We start from the raw sequence: 18,395 nt of genomic DNA, 5'->3' as shown, positions 1-18,395 counted from the left end.
AAACAAGATTCATCTATACGGGCATTCTTGGATTTCTTGGGCCTAAAGGTATTTATTCCATAAACTATGGGCCTCTTTGATCATACATGGTGACTCTTTTCAACCCTGCGTTATTCCATTGTTTGAACTGGCTTAAAACAAAATATCATTATATTGTAGGAATATTTGGATAACCTATTATATCATCAAATATATATCTATATTATCCAAGACTTCTTGGAAGTCAGGAATAATTGTTCCTAGTATGATGTTAGAAGCATCTTAAGCATCATAGTGATTCCTTTACCAAGTATCATGTTCAGGTATATTGCTCAAAGAAGGTGGATTAGGAATAGGTCCTTCAAGAGTGTACAATTTTTAGTTTCTCAAAACATGAACTCATTCATTGAAATTGCATCTATTAAATGTTATTGTTTTTAAGATCATTAAGTAAATGAGGATTCATGGTAATGAGAATTGATTATTTATCTTCAAAATTTTAACAAAATTCATTTAGTATTTTTGATATTTAATCTTTAATAGTAAATGCCCTTTTAGTTTCTAAAAATATTATATCACCCCGTTTTCGCATTCCAACAGAATTCAATATAAACCATCGTATATAAAATCCGAAGTAGACATATTACTTTTTAGCCAAATTAATTTTCATAAGCATGTAGGAAACATCATTACGATTTTTGTAGATATATAGAACACCCAAATCCGGCTTCATATGAAGAAGTTATGCTTCTTCGAAGTTTCGCGATGAAACCAAAACGACTCAGTGTATCGTAAAAAGTGATTTTTAGATGGGTTGCTTATTAGTATAAACAATATAGACGAAAATCATAGAAATCGTAAAACCAAGAGCGGGCATATAGTGAACATCCAAATCTGACTTCGTATGAGGAAGTTATGATTTTTAGAAGTTTCATTGCATCAGTGTACGACACAGAACCCCAAATAGAAATCGGTTGATTGCTAGGAAAAAACAATACAAATTAGAGTTGAAGAACTTTTACATATGATTCCATCAGTATAAAGATAATCGAGAACGAAATTCATATGAGAGAGTTATGAGTTTTATATGGGTTTTAACAGTCTAAGGCTATTAAAAATATAGCTTTAAAAATAAAGTGAGAATTCCCCAACGGAGTCTACATGAAAATTGTAGATCTTGTCGATAGTTACACGTGGATATAAAGAACGTCGAAAACGGAGCACGTATGGAGTAGTTATTATCTTTTAAAGAAATCGACATTTTTCGCGCGCAGCCGCGTGTCCAAACAAAAGGCGCAGCGCGCTTCTAACACATCATAGGATTTCGGCAAGTGTCACCACCCAGACGACACCACGTCAGCATCCTCGATTAAGTGTGTGGCGCGCACCATACCATGTGCGAAACGCGAGCCTCTGAATTCAAACATTTCTCACATCCCTTTCCTCCAGAACCTCTCTGGAATTCCTTCGTGTGTCTTGGCCTTTTTCTCTCTAATTTACCGACTACTTTAGTAAGGCCCTACGACAAGAGAGAGCTATAGAAATAGAAGTGTACTCGGTATCGAAGTTCTCCCAGTGTAATCCTTAGTTTTCGCTAGAAACTCTCTGTAAGTTAGGCTATGCTTGCTACGCTTAAAGTGTAACTTATATTTATATCCATAGTCATTGCTATGAATATATAAACAAGATTTATCAGGAACTCTAGTTATAATGCTAATTGATATACTTACGGGAGAGGTGTCTAGAATGGTCATGTTGGCTTGGTTGTTAGATTTCTGAAAGGCTATATGTCGAAATGGTCCTGCCTCCTAATTGTCCTGCCTGCTGATCCATATTTGATAGAACCCTCAGTATTCATTGGGATTAGTGAAAGATCTAGTTATCAATACCATATTGCCATATGAATTAATAAGTTACAGTATCATAGGTTAATACTTGTTAACCGTGTTACCAACCAGTTGGATCGTCGGTCGAATCACCCAGATAGTTGTCAATCATCTAAGTAAAATTATCCAAGTGAGTTTTCTCACTATATTTTATGCTCCAGTATATATCCTCTGTGTGTTAGGATATAGTTACCCTGTAGTAAGCCATTTGTGTAGTTTTGTTAATTGCATGTAGTATTGGATTATTGCTTGTTATGCTGTTGATATATTATGTGCGGAGTTGAGGGCGGATTAGCCTCGTCCTGAAGGCCAATAGACTCGAGTGGACTAGCATTATGTTAAAGGCCAAAGTGCGGACCAGCTATATGTTGTAGGCAAAACGAGCGGATCAACTTCATGCGGAAGGCCATTATGTGTATGCACTGTATATGTATTGTGGTATATGGTATTTTGGGGATTTTACTAAGCATAGTACTTACCCAGTTGTTATAAATGTGTCTTAGGTACTTCGTGATAAGGGCAAGGTTTGACTATACACACACACATTCGCAACATGTTTACACATAATGTAATTATAACTCTGATATATTTTAATAAATAAAAATAAAAATTTTTGTTATAAAAAATTGGGACGTTTCAAGTTGGTATCAGAGCCCTGGTTTGAGTGAACTGGATGAACACTCATGTGATTCCAAAATCAAACTAAGGATCTGAGTAATTAATAAATCTTTTCATAAAAAGGATATTACAAAAAGGGAAGAATGTGATGCGTACAGTCATCCAAAGCTCAGGAAGGAAAGTGATTCCCAAAATATTCATATTTGTTATAATTGATGAAATGTGAATTATTAGAAATGCATGCTAGTATGTAGGTTGGGGATCTTTTTAGAAATTGCCAATTAAAATTGCCTGGTAACTAAGATGCCTTAGAGCTTAGAAATTGCTTGTTAACTGTTTCTTAGAACCTATACCGATATTAATTAGTTATTTGACCAATATGTTAGGCTGCATGCTCCCAGAATTAGATAGTTTTAGATTGCTTGATTTGATGCTATTTCGCAACTCTCGTCTAAGTCTAACCGTCGCAGTGTCAGACCCTTCAGTCAACAGAATGTTTGATTTTAGAAGCGTGTAATCGTATTCATCCGATAATTGGTTAATATTGGTAGAAGTTCTTCCTCATTTAATAGTATGGTGAAGTGGGAAGGAATTTTAGAAAGAGAGTCTAAGAAGTTTAATAAATGCTTCGTATGGTAGGGCATGGGTAAAGATGCAAAGTTCTACTGGAGTTTAGGAAAACCTGTTGTATGTGCTCATAGGAAAAATACATATAGCGGTCATATGCATAGTATTGGAAGTGACTTGGGAACTGCGAGACAATTTTTGGGACAAGTATGAGTAGGTGTGAAAGGTAGTAGAGGCCCCGGGACTCACACTTGGATCAAGAAAAGTCACAAGGTTACTAAGGCACTCGTAGTTGAGTTGCTTTGTTTGTATCTATCATTACCATCATTTCGGTGATGACTAAGAAAATGCATGTTATTCTGACCTTAGAAGTCATAACGAACCGAGTCCGACTAAGATAAATCTATGAAGTAAGCTCTTTTAGTGTCCGACTATAGTCAAAAGATTATGGGAAAAGACGATCGAAGGAATCGATGGAAGTATCACAACTGTCGTTAAGAAATTACACCTACCATGATGCGGTTAGACCGCATTAGAAAATGAAGGAAGGTACCTTCTATGATTAAGTGTTCGACTCGTAGGCATAATATCCTAGTTCGTTATACATCCTTGCGTCATGCAATTGAAGGTCACTAGAACACGACCATTCCTATGATTATATGCCGACCTCAGTCATAAGAGAACGGATCAGGTTATTAGTACGATAAGGATAAGATAGATGAAATATGTCTTAGGCATTAGATTCACGAAAACAAAGGTTTAGTACTCTAGAACCTTTTTGCAGTAAAAGGGTTATTAGAATAAGTGATAACGGGTCCTGTTTACAGAATGTCGACTACACGTCATGAAGCAGAGAGCTTTGGGATTTGCATTGACAACGCATCCCTACATGATTGGATTGTCATTGAGATCTCACAGACATTGCTAGAATAATTACCCGATATCATTAAACGAGTCACGGATAGGTTGATTGTCAGGGTTAAGGAGCAGATTTATGCCATTTAAACTATTAATGAAATTGTAAGGACCACACAATAAGGAGATCTCGCAAAGAGGAAGCAAGCACAAGACCCAACTCTGCCAGCAACAACCAAAAGATTTAATCATGCCAACTCAAGGCCTGAAGGACAGGGTGCCCTTCATTGTAGCAAGTGTAGAAAGTCTTACGGGGGAGCTTGTCATGCTTTGGAATGCTTCGGGTGCGGCGAGGAGGGACATTACAACCGAGACTGTAAGCAAGAAACACAGGGAGTGAGTGTTTGTTTCCACTGCAACCAGAAGGATCATATCAAGGCCAATTGTCCTCTTCTAAAACCAACAAGTGCAATGCAAGCTCCAACACCTGCAACTTTTGTTGGGTTTTTATTCAAAATTAGTTTCAAAAACATGATTTTAGGCAACGAAAGACTTGATATTATGAACAACATAAAACAAGTTTAAACCCACCAATGATCATATTGCAAGTTGTAGAAAGATTAAAACACCAACCAAATAAAGGATGAAGAAATAAGAACCTTTGTAGTTCTTTGGGTCCTCTTGGGAGGCTTGGAATTTGATGAAGAATGGTGAACTTAAGAGACACCAACAATGACTTGACTTGATGTAGAATGCTAGTTCTTTTGTATAAAACTCTTAAGCTTTGAACCAAACCCAAGTATAGTTCAAAGAGAGCATAAGCAAGTGGCAATTCTTCAAGTGTTCAAAGCAAAACAAGAGAGGGGAGGAGTGAAGAGATGCTCTCAGCCTAATGCAAGAAGAAGCACCACAAATGAAAACCTTCTTCATTAGTTAAATCAAAAACTTAGTCTAAAGGTCCTTAACCATTAAGACCTTTAGACAACCTTGTCCCCATGCATGCACCCATGCTTAATACTTTACATTAAACAAATTGGAAACACATTCGCCTCCTCCTACACCATACTTTCGGCCTTATGATGAAAGAAGAAAACAATTGTTTAGTTTTTATAAACTCTAAGTTTATAAAATATAAACCTTGTCTTTAGGTAAAAGACAAAAGGATTTAACTAGTCCAAAAGGTTGTACATGACTTATTACTTTATACCATATGAAATAATATGTTACTTGTAATTGTAAAATAATTATTTCCATGAAATAAATATTTTCCCAATTAATTATAAGAGATTATTGAATATTTATTAAAATCAATTTATAATAAATAATCAATTATATCAAGTTGTTGTTAGTGTGAACCATTAGTATGATATGTTAATTAGCAATATCACTTTAATATGATTCTTGAACATACAAGATCCTTCAACTTTTAGGTTAACCAATGGATGCCTAAGGGAAAAGGAACCCACAACCAATGAAGGAGTTGTGTTGTTTTATATTAAGGAAGAATGAGTGATACGAGTAGGAAGTGTTTAATAGTATGTGCTATTATCTTTGTTTTCAGTACGTAGGTATTAGTATGTAACCCAACAATCATCGTTATTGCTTGTAAAATTTTAATACGCAATAAAACCCCTTTCTCATGCTCGTGCGTTAGTGCATTTTTAGACAAACATTGTGCTTGTCACGACCTTATCCAGTTTTGGTCATGCTATGTAAAAAGACCACTTATGGTAGGCACTAGTAATACTACGATGAGAATGTCGAAGGTCATTAGAAATGACAACCATGAGTTTCTTCAAAAGGAAAAAGAAGACACATATGACATGGGCTGAGCTAGATTAAGATATAAGTAGCAGCAGATGGTGGGTCAAACCCAAGTGGGGGAGAATTGGCCCTTAAGGAGAAAGGACAAAGGGCAGTTCAACTTTCAATTTCGATATCAAGGTCCAGAAGAGTAGCAGCATGAGTAGGAGGAGATAGTTTTGTTTTAGGGTAACAGAAGAATAAAGTCTTTTGTCAGATTACCCATAGGCTATGAGTTTTTTTACTTCTCAAGGAAAGATTGGTCTTTCATTCTAAGCGTCCGATAGGATTTAGAACTTTTTCATACCTCCAGGTACGACCCAGATAGCCAAGAGAACCCCATAGGTTCGTGCCTTCGAGGATGTAGTATTTATCCTCGCAGCATAGGATCAGGAATCCAAAAGGTAGTATAGTTTTACATAGAGAGCGTCAAGTACTTGAGGGATACACCAGACCCAGAGATTTGATTTCAACCATAGTAAGAATTTAGTTAACCCATGGCAAAGGATTTTAGCAGTAGAATCAACGTAAAAGGATAGAGTGTTTTTGTATGTACGACTAGAGACCCATAAGAGGAGACCATTCGAAAAGGACTATACCCATTAATACTTCATTGTTATTTTAGGCTTCAAAGTAGACTACATGTTTAGTTTAGTTATTCCTTTAGTCGATAAGCGTAAGAATTAATGGAAAACTAGGATCTAATTTCGACATTTGTAGGTTGACATAGGGCGATAATTAGACTTTAGCACCAGTACAGGGTAAATTAAGGACCTCTAATTAGTTATTGCCTCAAACATTTAAAAAGCAAGGAGATGTTGTGATAAGTAGATATCGAGGAGGGATGAAGATTGAGTTCCTTTAAGGACAGTCGGATAATGGTTGTGAGTCTTCAAGACCACCAAAGGGTCGATTGTGAGTCTTCACACCCAAGAGGGGATGATGACAAGAGCGATCCAGTATTGTAATCCTAGTAGTTGGATAGTGTCACAACATGTCGTGATCAGTCATAAGAACGAATTACACGAACAATAGTTATACCTTGATAGAAAAAGTAGTTAGGGCCTTACGAAAAGGCTATTGATGACCTAGTGTTCATTATAATCTCGTAGGTTGGAGGATAAGCAAGCCTTATAATGAGTCTGCCACCAATATTAAAGTATTGGTTCCAGTATTTTCAAGCCAATAAACCTGTTATGGTAGTTTTGGTTAAAATTCAGGATGTTGGAACACCTGAACTAGGTAAAAACCGTTTATAATCTAGGTTCGGGTGCATTTTAATGATATAACATAAGCCTTTTTAGAGGCATGTTTCTGAAAATGGATTCTGTTAGGATGTCATAGATAAAGTTCCATAGTTAACCACCTCGTAACCAGTTGATGGTATCGACATTTTACGTCTGAAGGTGATTCTAAATCGTAGCATGTAATTACTGGAAGTCCAAACCGACGAATTCCCGATTGTGAAAAACTTTGCGAGGATTTTTGGGAGTACGCCTAAAGTATAAAATGAAGTTCTACAACCAAATAAGTACGGATGGACGAATTCGATGCAGCAACGTAAGCTATATCATAAGTTGATGTCGAAAATTCTGATAGTGTGACGTCTAGGAGCGCAAGAAGCGGGATTTTGGGGACAAAATCTTTGTAAGTGGGGGAGAGTTGTAACACCCCATTTTCACATTCCAATAGAATTCAATATAAACCGTCGTTTATAAAATTCAAAGTAGAGACATATTACTTTTTAGCCAAATTAATCATCATAAAAATGTTGGAAACATCAATACGATTTTTGTAGATATATAGAATGCCCGAATCTGACTTCGTATGGAGAAGTTATGCTTTTCTGAAGTTTCGCGATTAATCCAACACAGCTCAACGTATCATAAAAATTTTAGATGGGTTGCTTATTAGCCTAAGAAATCCAAACGAATTCATAGTAATCGTAAAACCGAGAGCGGACATATAGAGAACGTCTAAATCTGACTTCGTATGAGGAAGTTAGTATTTTTAGAAGTTTTAGCGCAGCAGTGTATGACACAGAACCCGAAATAGAAATCGGTCGATTGTTAGGAAAAACAATCTAAACGAGATTTGAAGATCTTTTCCATATGATTATGTCGGTATAAAGACAGTTGAGAACGGAATTCATATGAGAGAGTTATGATTTTTATACGGGCTTTAATAGTCTAAGCCTGTTAAAATTATAGATTTAAAAATAAAGTGAGAATTAGCCAACGGAGTCTAAATCAAAGTTATAGATCTCTTCGATGGCTACATGTAAATATATAGAACGTCAAAAATGGGGCTCGTATGGAGAAGATATGAATTTTTAAAAGAAATCATCATTTTTCATGTGTAGCCGCGTGACTAGAAAAGAGGCGCGACACGCTTCTGACGTGCCATAGGATTTCGACACATGTCACCACCTAAACGGCGCCACGTCAGCACTCGCGACCAAGTGCGCGGCGTGCACCCGACCATGTGTGCGACGCTTATCCTGAATTTGCCTACATAAACCTTCGAATTCAGCCATTTCTCACTTCCCTTTCCTTTAGAGCCTCTCTGGAACTCCTTCCTGTAGTATTGGATTATTGCATGCTATACTGTTGATATATTATGTGAGTAGTTGAGGGTGGACCAACCTTATATTGAAGGCCAATAGATTCGGACGGACTAGCATTATGCTAAAGGCCAAAGTGCGGACCAACTATATGATGTAGGCAAAAAGGGCGGACCAGCTTTATACTGAAGGTCATTATGTATATGCATTGTATATGTATTGTGGTATATGGTATTTTTTGGGAACTCACTAATCTTAGTGCGTACCCAGTTGTTATAAATGTTTTTCAGGTACTTCGTGAGAAGGACACGGTTCGATTGTACACACATGCATTCGCAACATGTTTCCGCATAATGTAACTATAACTCTGATATATTTTAATAAATGAAAATGAAAAATTTTGCTATGAAAAATCGGGACGTTTCAAACATTAATCATTAAAGTCTAGGATCCAAGTTGCAAAACAAATAAATGGTTATTTATCCTTTACCCCATCAATTTGAATCCAACTAGGTAGATATCGATTATCAATTATATACTAATTTATAATTCTTGGATTTATGGATCGCTAATAACAAAATTTAATTATACATGTTTGATCTCATCTATGTCTCGGAACTATCTCGCTTAGGTATCTTTTATCACAAAAGATTTTCGATCAAATCATCCAATTTGAACAACTTGTGTAATCGGCCTATAACTTAGTTATAGAAATTACGAATACACCCCGACATCAAAAGATAACACTAAGCGGTTATGTGACATTTATCCCAATAGTACATACAAGAGATGTGCGGGTGTTCTTTAAAATGGATTGCATAGATTTGAGGTTTATAAGAGGTCTTTGATGTTTTTATAATTCTAGTTCAAAAAACATATTATATCATGGTTATTGCATGCATCCAATAAGACATGGTATACTTTTAAAAAGAATCTTATTTATGTAAAATCACATTTTAAGAATGATCTTTTATAAAATCTGGTTTTATAAAATTGACGCGATCAAATTTTAAATTTATTAGCTTGTATTAAGTTTTCCAGTTTGAGCGCTTTAGAACATTTGTAAACCTTTTAATAAATTTCATTTTATGAGATAAGGTTTAGAGTTTGATAAGTTTATAAAATCTCAAATTTAAACTTATACTATTTTAATCGATGAAATTTACCGGTTGTTAGTTTTAACAATAAAACTCATTTTACTTTCAAAACTATTTTTACCATTTTATGTTAAAAGTAAATTTTATTAAAATCAAACTCTTTTGTGATATTATTTATGTTTAAATATTATTTATTATTTGAAAACTAATTTATTAAGCACGACATAATAATAACAACATAAATCAAACAACACAAACATGCAAAAAAAATATGTGCATAAACCAACCAAGTCTAGTAACATTTTTGTGAGCCATCACAAAAATATCAACTTCATTCCTAAATGGACATTAAGGGACTAAAAACTTATAGTAATGTTGTTGTTGAAGCTCTCACTTGAGAAAACATCCAATGCTTGCAAAAAATGTGAAAACTTCTTGAAGGGTAAAAATTTTCAGCATGCAACACATTAGGAAAATGTTGCCTTAGGATATGCGCCTAAAGGAATCTGATACAACACTTTTCCAACACCAACACTTTTAGTAAAACTTTTCAAAAAAGGTTACATTTGCACTTGCACTTACAATTTGCGAAAATAACCCTGTTGATCTTCAAAAATGGATCCACCTTCATTTCTTGTTACATTTTTGTACAAAATAAATTATTTCTAAAACTAATATATTACTTACAAAAATAAACAAAATAAAAACTAATCTATTTAATTATTACATACCATATTAATAAATAAAATATTACAATCATTTTAAATAAATCAAAACAAACAACAACACAATGGTCCATAGCTTGTTTATGCACATCATACATATATATACTCAAAATTATATAAAACAACTTTTTGTTTTTTCTAAAACAACTTTTGTGACAAAAAATGCACGTAAACTTTTTGTCACCAAAAAGTTACAATTATAAAGTTGTTAAAGAAAATATGTATGGATTTTTTTTTTTGCAAAGAGAAAACCATCAATATTTTCCAAAAACAAAGATTTCATCAACTTAACAAATAATCTAACAAAGCTTGCAAAAATGGCCCTGATACCAATTGTTGAGTTTTTATTCAAAAATAGTTTAAAGCAAATAGTAAAAACTACGAGTTTAACAACAGAAGCATTTTTGTTTGAATAAATTAAAACCATTTTAACCCACCAAAAATCATTTTGAAAGACTTAGAAAGATTAAAATATAATCAAAGGAAGATGAAGTTTATAACATTTGAAGACTTTGGTTTCTTTTGATAATTAGGAAGTTGATGAAGATTGCGACAAGATTCAAAGAATGAGCTCTCTAAAGATATCCACCAATAATTTGTCAACTTGATAAGATGTTCATCTTCTTTTTGTAAAATAAAAATATTCTTAAGCTCTTAAGACAAAGAAACTAGTTTGCCTTAAAAGAGAGTATTCAAGTATCATCTTCATGTTTATGTCCTTAACACTTTAAGAGACAAAAACTAAAGAGAATATTGAGATGGAAAGCACCAAATTTCGTGCTTTTGGCTTATAAAGGAAGGAAGAGAGATAACTAGTTATATGTTTATGCCTTTATCCCAAGGGTCTTAACGTTTAAGACCAATGTTTCATCAAATCAACAAGTCATGCTTTCTAAGAGCGTTGAATGAATTAATCAAAAGCAAGTATTCCTTGTCCCACATGCATGCTAGGCTTTAGTGAATAAAAGGAAGGGATCTTTATAAAAAAGTTGAATTAATTAATCAAAAGCAAGTCTTCCTTGTCCCACATGCATGCTAGGCTTTAGTGAATAAAAGGAAGGGATCTTTATAAAAAAAATCTCACGTGCTTTTATAATTGAAAACCTTTATCCAATTACTAAAAGACAAAAGTCCTTTAAGTCCAAAAAGATATACATGACATAATAAAATATAACTTATGATATATTATGATATATAACAATAAAAGTTCAAATTTCCATGAAATAAATATTTTTTTATTAATTACAAGATATATATTTATTTATCAAGAATCAAATACTTATCTAGCAATATTATTTTATAATGACTCTTGAACATAAAGATGTTTCAATTACATACCTCCAGAATAATTAATTGTCATTCAATAATTAAATGGTCAATCAAGATTAAGTCGTGATAGCCTTCGGGAGTCACACCATAAGATTCAAGATGTTCCTAATAATATTATGAATATTATATGAGTTGTAAAAATTTCACTTGTTGCAAACGTTGCCTTTGGGCCTTGAACAATTATACGCCTCCAAACCTCCAAACTCATTTTAAAAGTTGCGTATTTAATATAAAATATGGTTATAATATAATTAATACATATTTATACATAAAATTAGTGTTTGAATATTTAAAAAAAAACCCTTGTATTTATATAAAAATGTGGTGTTTAAATGAAAAAAAATGTGTTTATACGGTTTCAAATGTAAAAATAAAAAATAATAATAATAAATAAAAAATAATAAAATAATAAAAATTATTTATATGGTTTCAAATGGAAAATAGTCAATATTAAATAAAATTGGAAAAAATAATGTTCAATTTGGAACAAAAAAATTATAGTGTCAAATTGAAAAAAAAATAGTGTCAAAATTGAAAAAAAAAAAAAGTGAAAACTGAGTGTTTTTTGTGAAAAATATTTTAATTTTGACACGTCAGCATGTCTTGTCATCAAAACTGACACATCATCGTGTCACGATAGCATGTAACCGGGCTGACTGGTCAGAATTGTAACAAATTGAAAAGCACAACGTCAAATTTGAAACAAAAAAACACAGTAGCAAATTAGAATTTTAATATAAACTTAATGATTTTTGTACTATTTACCTTTTTTAAATGCAACAATGTTGTTCCGTGCAATGGTCTAATCTTACGAAGAAATAGAACAACGTTCTATGCATGCCGATTTTTCTTGCTTTACTTTTGAGAACTAGAAATTCTTACACTATCTCTTTGTTGATAAGAAATGTGTGCACCATTTATCTACACGTTTTGGTACATGAAAAGCACATGTGAAATTGCCTTAGTCTTATATGTAAATATGATAAATTGCTTATCTCTTAAATGATTACACAGTAATATATAAAAACAATATTTAAATTATAAGGGTCTTGGGTCTAAACCCTAACCCTACACACTAACGACCTTTTATAGTTTTGTCCAGAGGAAACCACTGGACGATTAAAATGACAGAGATGAATAGAAAGAAATATATGGTAGATTCGGAGAGACGGGGATCAAGAACTAATAAGATAAATAAGTTAGATGGTACAAAATACAAAAATATCAAGAACATATTTAATTTTTTTTTTAATTATACTTATATGGGTTAAAATTATCGTATATGCAAAAATGGTAACGAACGTCTCTTTATCTTTATAATTACGTTACCCTTTTATTTCTCATATCCAACCACATGAATCGCGTTTGTAGTTATAAATTTTTCGGAAAAGACAAATTTGGGAGTTGAGACAATTAAGGGACAATTTCAAATAATTGATAATAATATAAAAATTAATACATGATTATGATTTATGAGTATGATGATGAAATATAAATTATTAGAAAGAATTTATTTCATACGACAGATTGTCCATTTGTACATGTGTGGGGATATGAATGAACCATAGAAAGTAACCCTCAACTAATAAAACAAAATTGACGTCATTACACTTGGAGTTTTACAGAAATTCATCCCCATATGGCCAATGTATTTCCATTTCCTTAAGCAAAAACATAATAATATCTTATTTTTTTTGTTTTATTTTGACGAATGCATTATTTTGTAGACATGAGATGTCGGTAACGAACTTAAAAAATATATTAAATGGGTATATTTGGTATCTTAAAAAAAACTATGTTTTTTATATATTTATGTAAATTGATGACATATCAAACCGTTACCTCTCTCTTTTTTCTTTTTTCGTGAATCGATAATAAAATCCGTTAGTCTGAAAGCTACAAACCAATTGAGAGTTCCCTTCAAACATAAAAAACCGAATCTTACGTCAACAGAATACACTTTCTCTTCATTACAGTCCAACAAAGTGTTAGGGGTGCAGACGTAGGCGATGATGACCCTAATGAAATTGGTTGCAGAGAACAAACCTTTATTCTTGTTTTGGACAATTTGCTTGGTAGCTTTTGGTCATGGCAAGTGTAAAGCCATTTCTTACATTCCAAAAGAATATTTGCCTCCAACTTTTGTTTGTTAAACCATACTCTCCAATACCTTTGATCATGTGTGGTCGTTTGTTGTTCTACGATTTATGTCTAATTATTACGATTAAGACTGAGACTAGAGTAGTTGCTTGTCATGTTTTTGTCTATATGTGACATGTGTACATAAACACCTTTAGATTCTTCTTGGTTTAATTGCGTTGTTATATGGAATTTGTTGCTATCATGTTTGCCTTTCATTTTATTATGATGGCAAAAAAGAAAGAGTGGCGGACCAAATAGATTTTTTTCATTCTTGAATTTGTGAGTTCGGTTTTATACCATGTCCATATAGTATATACCATATCCATCAAAAAGTATACATGAGTTTGTATAGTTTATTCTTTGAGGGAATAGGTTGAATCCATGAATCTAGAAAGGAGTAATTTTGACCTATTTAGTTTCCAAAGAGTGTAATTTGTAAAATTAAAAAGTTCAGTTAAAATTAAGTATGATTTATATGTCGTCCAAAATATACTTTACAACTCCTAAACCATTTTATAAAAATATGGACCATTATTTATTTATATTTTATATAACAACTTTGGACCTATCTTTTACTTATATCTATTTGTACTATCATTTGACTCGACTCATCTTGCCATCGATGGCTATGACTTCGATTCATATTACTAAATTAGCCTATTACGTATGTGAGGCATAATTAGATATTATTATAAAACTTAGGTTTGTTTGATAGTCTCTTAATATTTTAATAAAGAGACTAACTCCTAATTTTTCAATTGAGAGTGTTTGATAACCTTTAATTTTTGTCTCTCAATTGTTCTAACAAACTCTTAATTTTTAAGAGAATAAGTTATATTCGAATAAAAAAGAACATATTTCGGAAATACTCTAATTTTTTAACAAACCTTATTCCCTCTTCTTTTTCTATTTCACGAGACCATTTCCCCTTTCCCTTCTATTTCTGATTCTAACAAATAATCGTATTTATTTGAAGAAAAAAATAACCAAGTTCATTGAAGGTGGCAAAACATATGGATATACCGGGTAACGTATTTTTAAACATAGACATATTTGGGTTAAGCTGACCAACCTTTTTTTTTTCTTTTTACTTTTTTTAAGCAAATTTATACTTAATCTATTAATTAAATATGATTAGAATCTACTTTATTAAATATAATAATATAGTTTTTTTTAAATAAATAAATAAAACAATCACTAGTTTGTAAAGAATTTTTAAGATGCATTAAAGAGACTTTGGCCCGTTAAACGTTGCCTAGGTTCATTTCATACAAATCGTGTATTTTTGGAGTTCTGTTGTGATCACCCATCACACTATGTTTTCTGTTCTACAAAATGACAAAACCAAGCAAACTTTTGTATCAAAGATGATGTAAACTGTTCCCAAATATACAAATTTTCAAATTGTAAGTTGTATCAGTTTGTTAGTATGGTGAATAGATGCTTTAACTTCATAAAACCATCATCAAAATGGAAAATTGTTTCCTTTTCAACACATTCTTTACCAAATCTCGATCTTTTTTGTCATTTTTCTTCACAAACACCCACCAAGATTCCAAACCCACATGGCGGAAGTTACACAAAGAAAGAGCAAACTCTTCTTTCTATGTTCAAGAAAGCTTGCACCAAGAAAGACATTGAACAACTCCATGCTCATGTGGTTCAAACTGGTTTTACTCAAAACCTGTTTGTTGTGGGTAAGATTATCGTGTCTTGTGCTGTATCAAATGAGGGTTCTATGGATTATGCTATTTCCGTATTCGAAAAGATTGAGAACCCAGATGGGTTTCTTTGGAACACGATGATTAGAGGGTTTGCGAGGATGAATCAAGTAGACAAAACGTTCTGTTATTATAAGAAAATGCTCGACCATGGAGGTGTTGCTGACAATTTCACTCTTTCGTTCTTGCTTAAAGCTAGTGGTCAATCTGGATCTGTTTTACTGGGGAAACAGATTCATTCCAGTGTCATAAAACACGGCCTTGAAAATCATGTTTTTGTCCGGAACACCTTGATTCACATGTACGGAACACTAAAAAACGTTCAGGTTGCACGCCAGTTGTTCGATGAAATGCCTAAACCAGACTTAGTCGCTTGGAACACCATAATTGATTGCCATGTTTGTTGCGGGAAACACAAAGAAGCACTCGACTTGTTTTCCCGTATGCAGGAAGCCCACATAAAACCTGACGATGCCACCCTGGTGGTCATCCTATCAGCTTGTGCCACACTAGGAGCATTGGACCTCGGGACATGGGTCCATTCCATTATCAATACTCGTTTATTAATGAACGACATATCCATCGTGAACTCATTGATTCATATGTACACAAGATGTGGAGAACTTGAAGAAGCACAAACGATCTTCAGTAAAACAAACAATAAAAACATAGTAACATGGAACACAATGATATTAGGGCTCGCGACACATGGTCATGTCCAAGAAGCAATAAACATATTTTCATTAATGATAAACAAAAAACTCGCACTACCCACTGATGTAACTTTCTTGGGCGTCCTAAGTGCTTGCAGCCATGGAGGAATGATCGAAAAAGGAAGACAAATTTTCAATAAAATGATCAAAGAATACCACATAACCCCAACAATAAAGCATTATGGGTGCATGGTTGACATGTTATGTAGAGCTGGACTAGTCGTTGAGGCTTACGAATTAGTTCAAAATATGCCGATGGAATGCAATTCCATCATCTGGAGGACAATTTTAGCCGGTTCCCGAGTTCACGGGAATGTGAAATTAGCCGAGATTGTGAGACGGAATCTTTTGGAAGTGGAAGATCATAGCAGTGACTATGTTCTTCTTGCTAATACTTATGCAAGTTTAGAAGATTGGAATCAAGTCTCGAGAGTAAGACGATTGATGATAGATAATGGAGTTCAAAAACCGAGCCCTGGGAATAGTTTTAATATCCGCAATGGGAATGGAATTGGTTTATTTTGTTATGACCGGTGAAAACAACACAAAGTTTTGATACAAATCGATATATTTAGCATGTTGCATAGATTTTCATTACTTAAGACATAATTTATGAAATTTTCTTTTGCTTCTTGTCCTTCCACTCTTTGATGTCTTCGTTTACTTTAGCTTTAACACGAGCATGAAACCCTGGATATGGTTCGTAACCAACTGCCATTTCTAGTGCCTGAACATCAACAACAAAAGATACAATGTAAAATAGTCGTCCTTCGTGGGCAGGATTGGACTGGACTATCTTTCTTATATCTGATGTTTTGTCTTTTGCACAAACGAAAGATCGAGAGCGAGTCCATGTCCCACCTTTTTTGAGTGGGACAAAAAACTTTGTAAATTTTTGTCATATATTGACATCATTCGCAATCTCAGTCAAACACAGTACAACCTATTATGTTTCAGGTGTACTCCAATACATGATCTTACTTATAAAAACACACAAATTATTACCTCAAGCAACACGAAGAAAGGTGCCATCAAGAAGGCTTGTGCTAGGTTGTCCAATAAAGCTGGTGCACGTTTCTTTTCATAAATAAATAAATGAAAAATGAATTATTACCAACACAAGAATGAGAAAAAAATGAAACGGGAAAAGTGTTAAAATTTGCATAAAATTACCTCAAACACGCCATGTCCTATGAATTGTCCTGTCCAGCAGAATAACTGAGCAGCAAGAACAACCTGAAAACACACAGAGCAAATATATATATAACAATATGGTGATATATCTATCTTCTCTCATATTCATATATTCATTTGAGTTCAGAGTTTTTGGGAAAACCTGAATCTGATTCTTTAAATATTATGGTGAAAACTGATTATTAAGATACTTATTACTTGATTATCTTGTTTTACAAGTTTTATAATCACTTTGAAAACACACATCCAAACACTATAAATCAACTTGGATCCTGTTAACGTTTATGATACGAACAAACATCTTTCACTTCTACTTGAGAGAAAATAACGAAAGAAAACACTGTAGTTACCCAAAAATAGAGCTTAATCTAAGGGATTAGAGTTCAATTTCATTGCTTTGAATCTGGGTTTTGAACCAAAATTGATCTGAAATTTAAACTAAATAAGATTTAATACTATTTGGAAACCTAAAATTCACTAAAAAAACTGCAGACAAAGTAAAATTTACCTTCCAAGCAAGAGAGAATCCCAGATGATGAGCAAGAAAGCTCCCAGAAACCCAACAAAAAAAACAGAGCAAACCAGCTACAGAACCAGCTTTCAAATCCAAACACACATAAAATCCAGCATAAATCACAGTGAACAAGAACCCATAGTTCAAAATCAAGCTATGTGGTAACGACAGATTAAGCAAAGGGGGTGTAAAGTAGAGCATCACAAGAGCTGTGAACAAAATCGGCCAAACAAACAACATGTGGATGAATACATTAACTGGGTTGCTATGATATGCCCCATAAAACGCGAAGTGTTTTTCAAGATCAAATAACCCTATCTTCGCCATCAGATTTTGCCCCCTTTGAATTTCTTCAAGTGTCTGAAGATTTGTTTGATGTTTAACGTGTATTTAAAGATTAAGAAAAATAAGGTATCAGGGATAAAGAATTTTCTTCAAAGATGGATGGTTTTGACTACGCCAATGGAGTCATTGAAAATTTACTTCGAGCAGTCCACTGGATTTTGTGTTTGGTTTAGATGTACCGATGATATCAATGTGCCGTCGCTAACGTGGCCGGGGAGTAGTAGTCACTAACGTGCACCGATATATTTTTTTCATGTAATACTCATTTGCCAAAATCGTAAGAATGTCCCTGTGATATGTCAAAACTAGCAAATTTTGTCCAAATAAGTTTGGACTCGCAAGGA

The 18,395-nt window shown here is 33.4% G+C and overlaps 1 protein-coding gene and 1 pseudogene across 1 annotated transcript; one reads left to right on the top strand and one right to left on the bottom strand.

Annotated features, from left to right (window-relative positions):
• The first annotated feature begins 14,890 nt into the window (after window positions 1-14,890).
• Window positions 14,891-16,697, top strand: LOC145115504 (pentatricopeptide repeat-containing protein At4g21065 pseudogene; annotated as a pseudogene).
• LOC145115505 (ER membrane protein, putative (DUF962)) lies at window positions 16,481-18,186 on the bottom strand. The gene is made up of 4 exons (XM_079051801.1): window positions 17,701-18,186; window positions 17,172-17,234; window positions 17,004-17,075; window positions 16,481-16,725 (listed from the first exon to the last, which is right to left on the bottom strand). The coding sequence occupies exons 1-4, from the start codon at window positions 18,031-18,033 to the stop codon at window positions 16,609-16,611; spliced, it is 585 nt and encodes a 194-aa protein (XP_078907927.1). The 5' UTR covers window positions 18,034-18,186; the 3' UTR covers window positions 16,481-16,608.
• Window positions 18,187-18,395: the final 209 nt, after the last annotated feature.

Source organism: Lactuca virosa, chromosome 5, assembly GCF_052849685.1.
Source record: "Lactuca virosa cultivar CGN04683 chromosome 5, Lactuca_virosa_CGN04683_v6, whole genome shotgun sequence".
Classification (NCBI taxonomy): Eukaryota; Viridiplantae; Streptophyta; class Magnoliopsida; order Asterales; family Asteraceae; genus Lactuca; species Lactuca virosa.
This window is presented reverse-complemented; position numbering and strand designations above follow the sequence as displayed.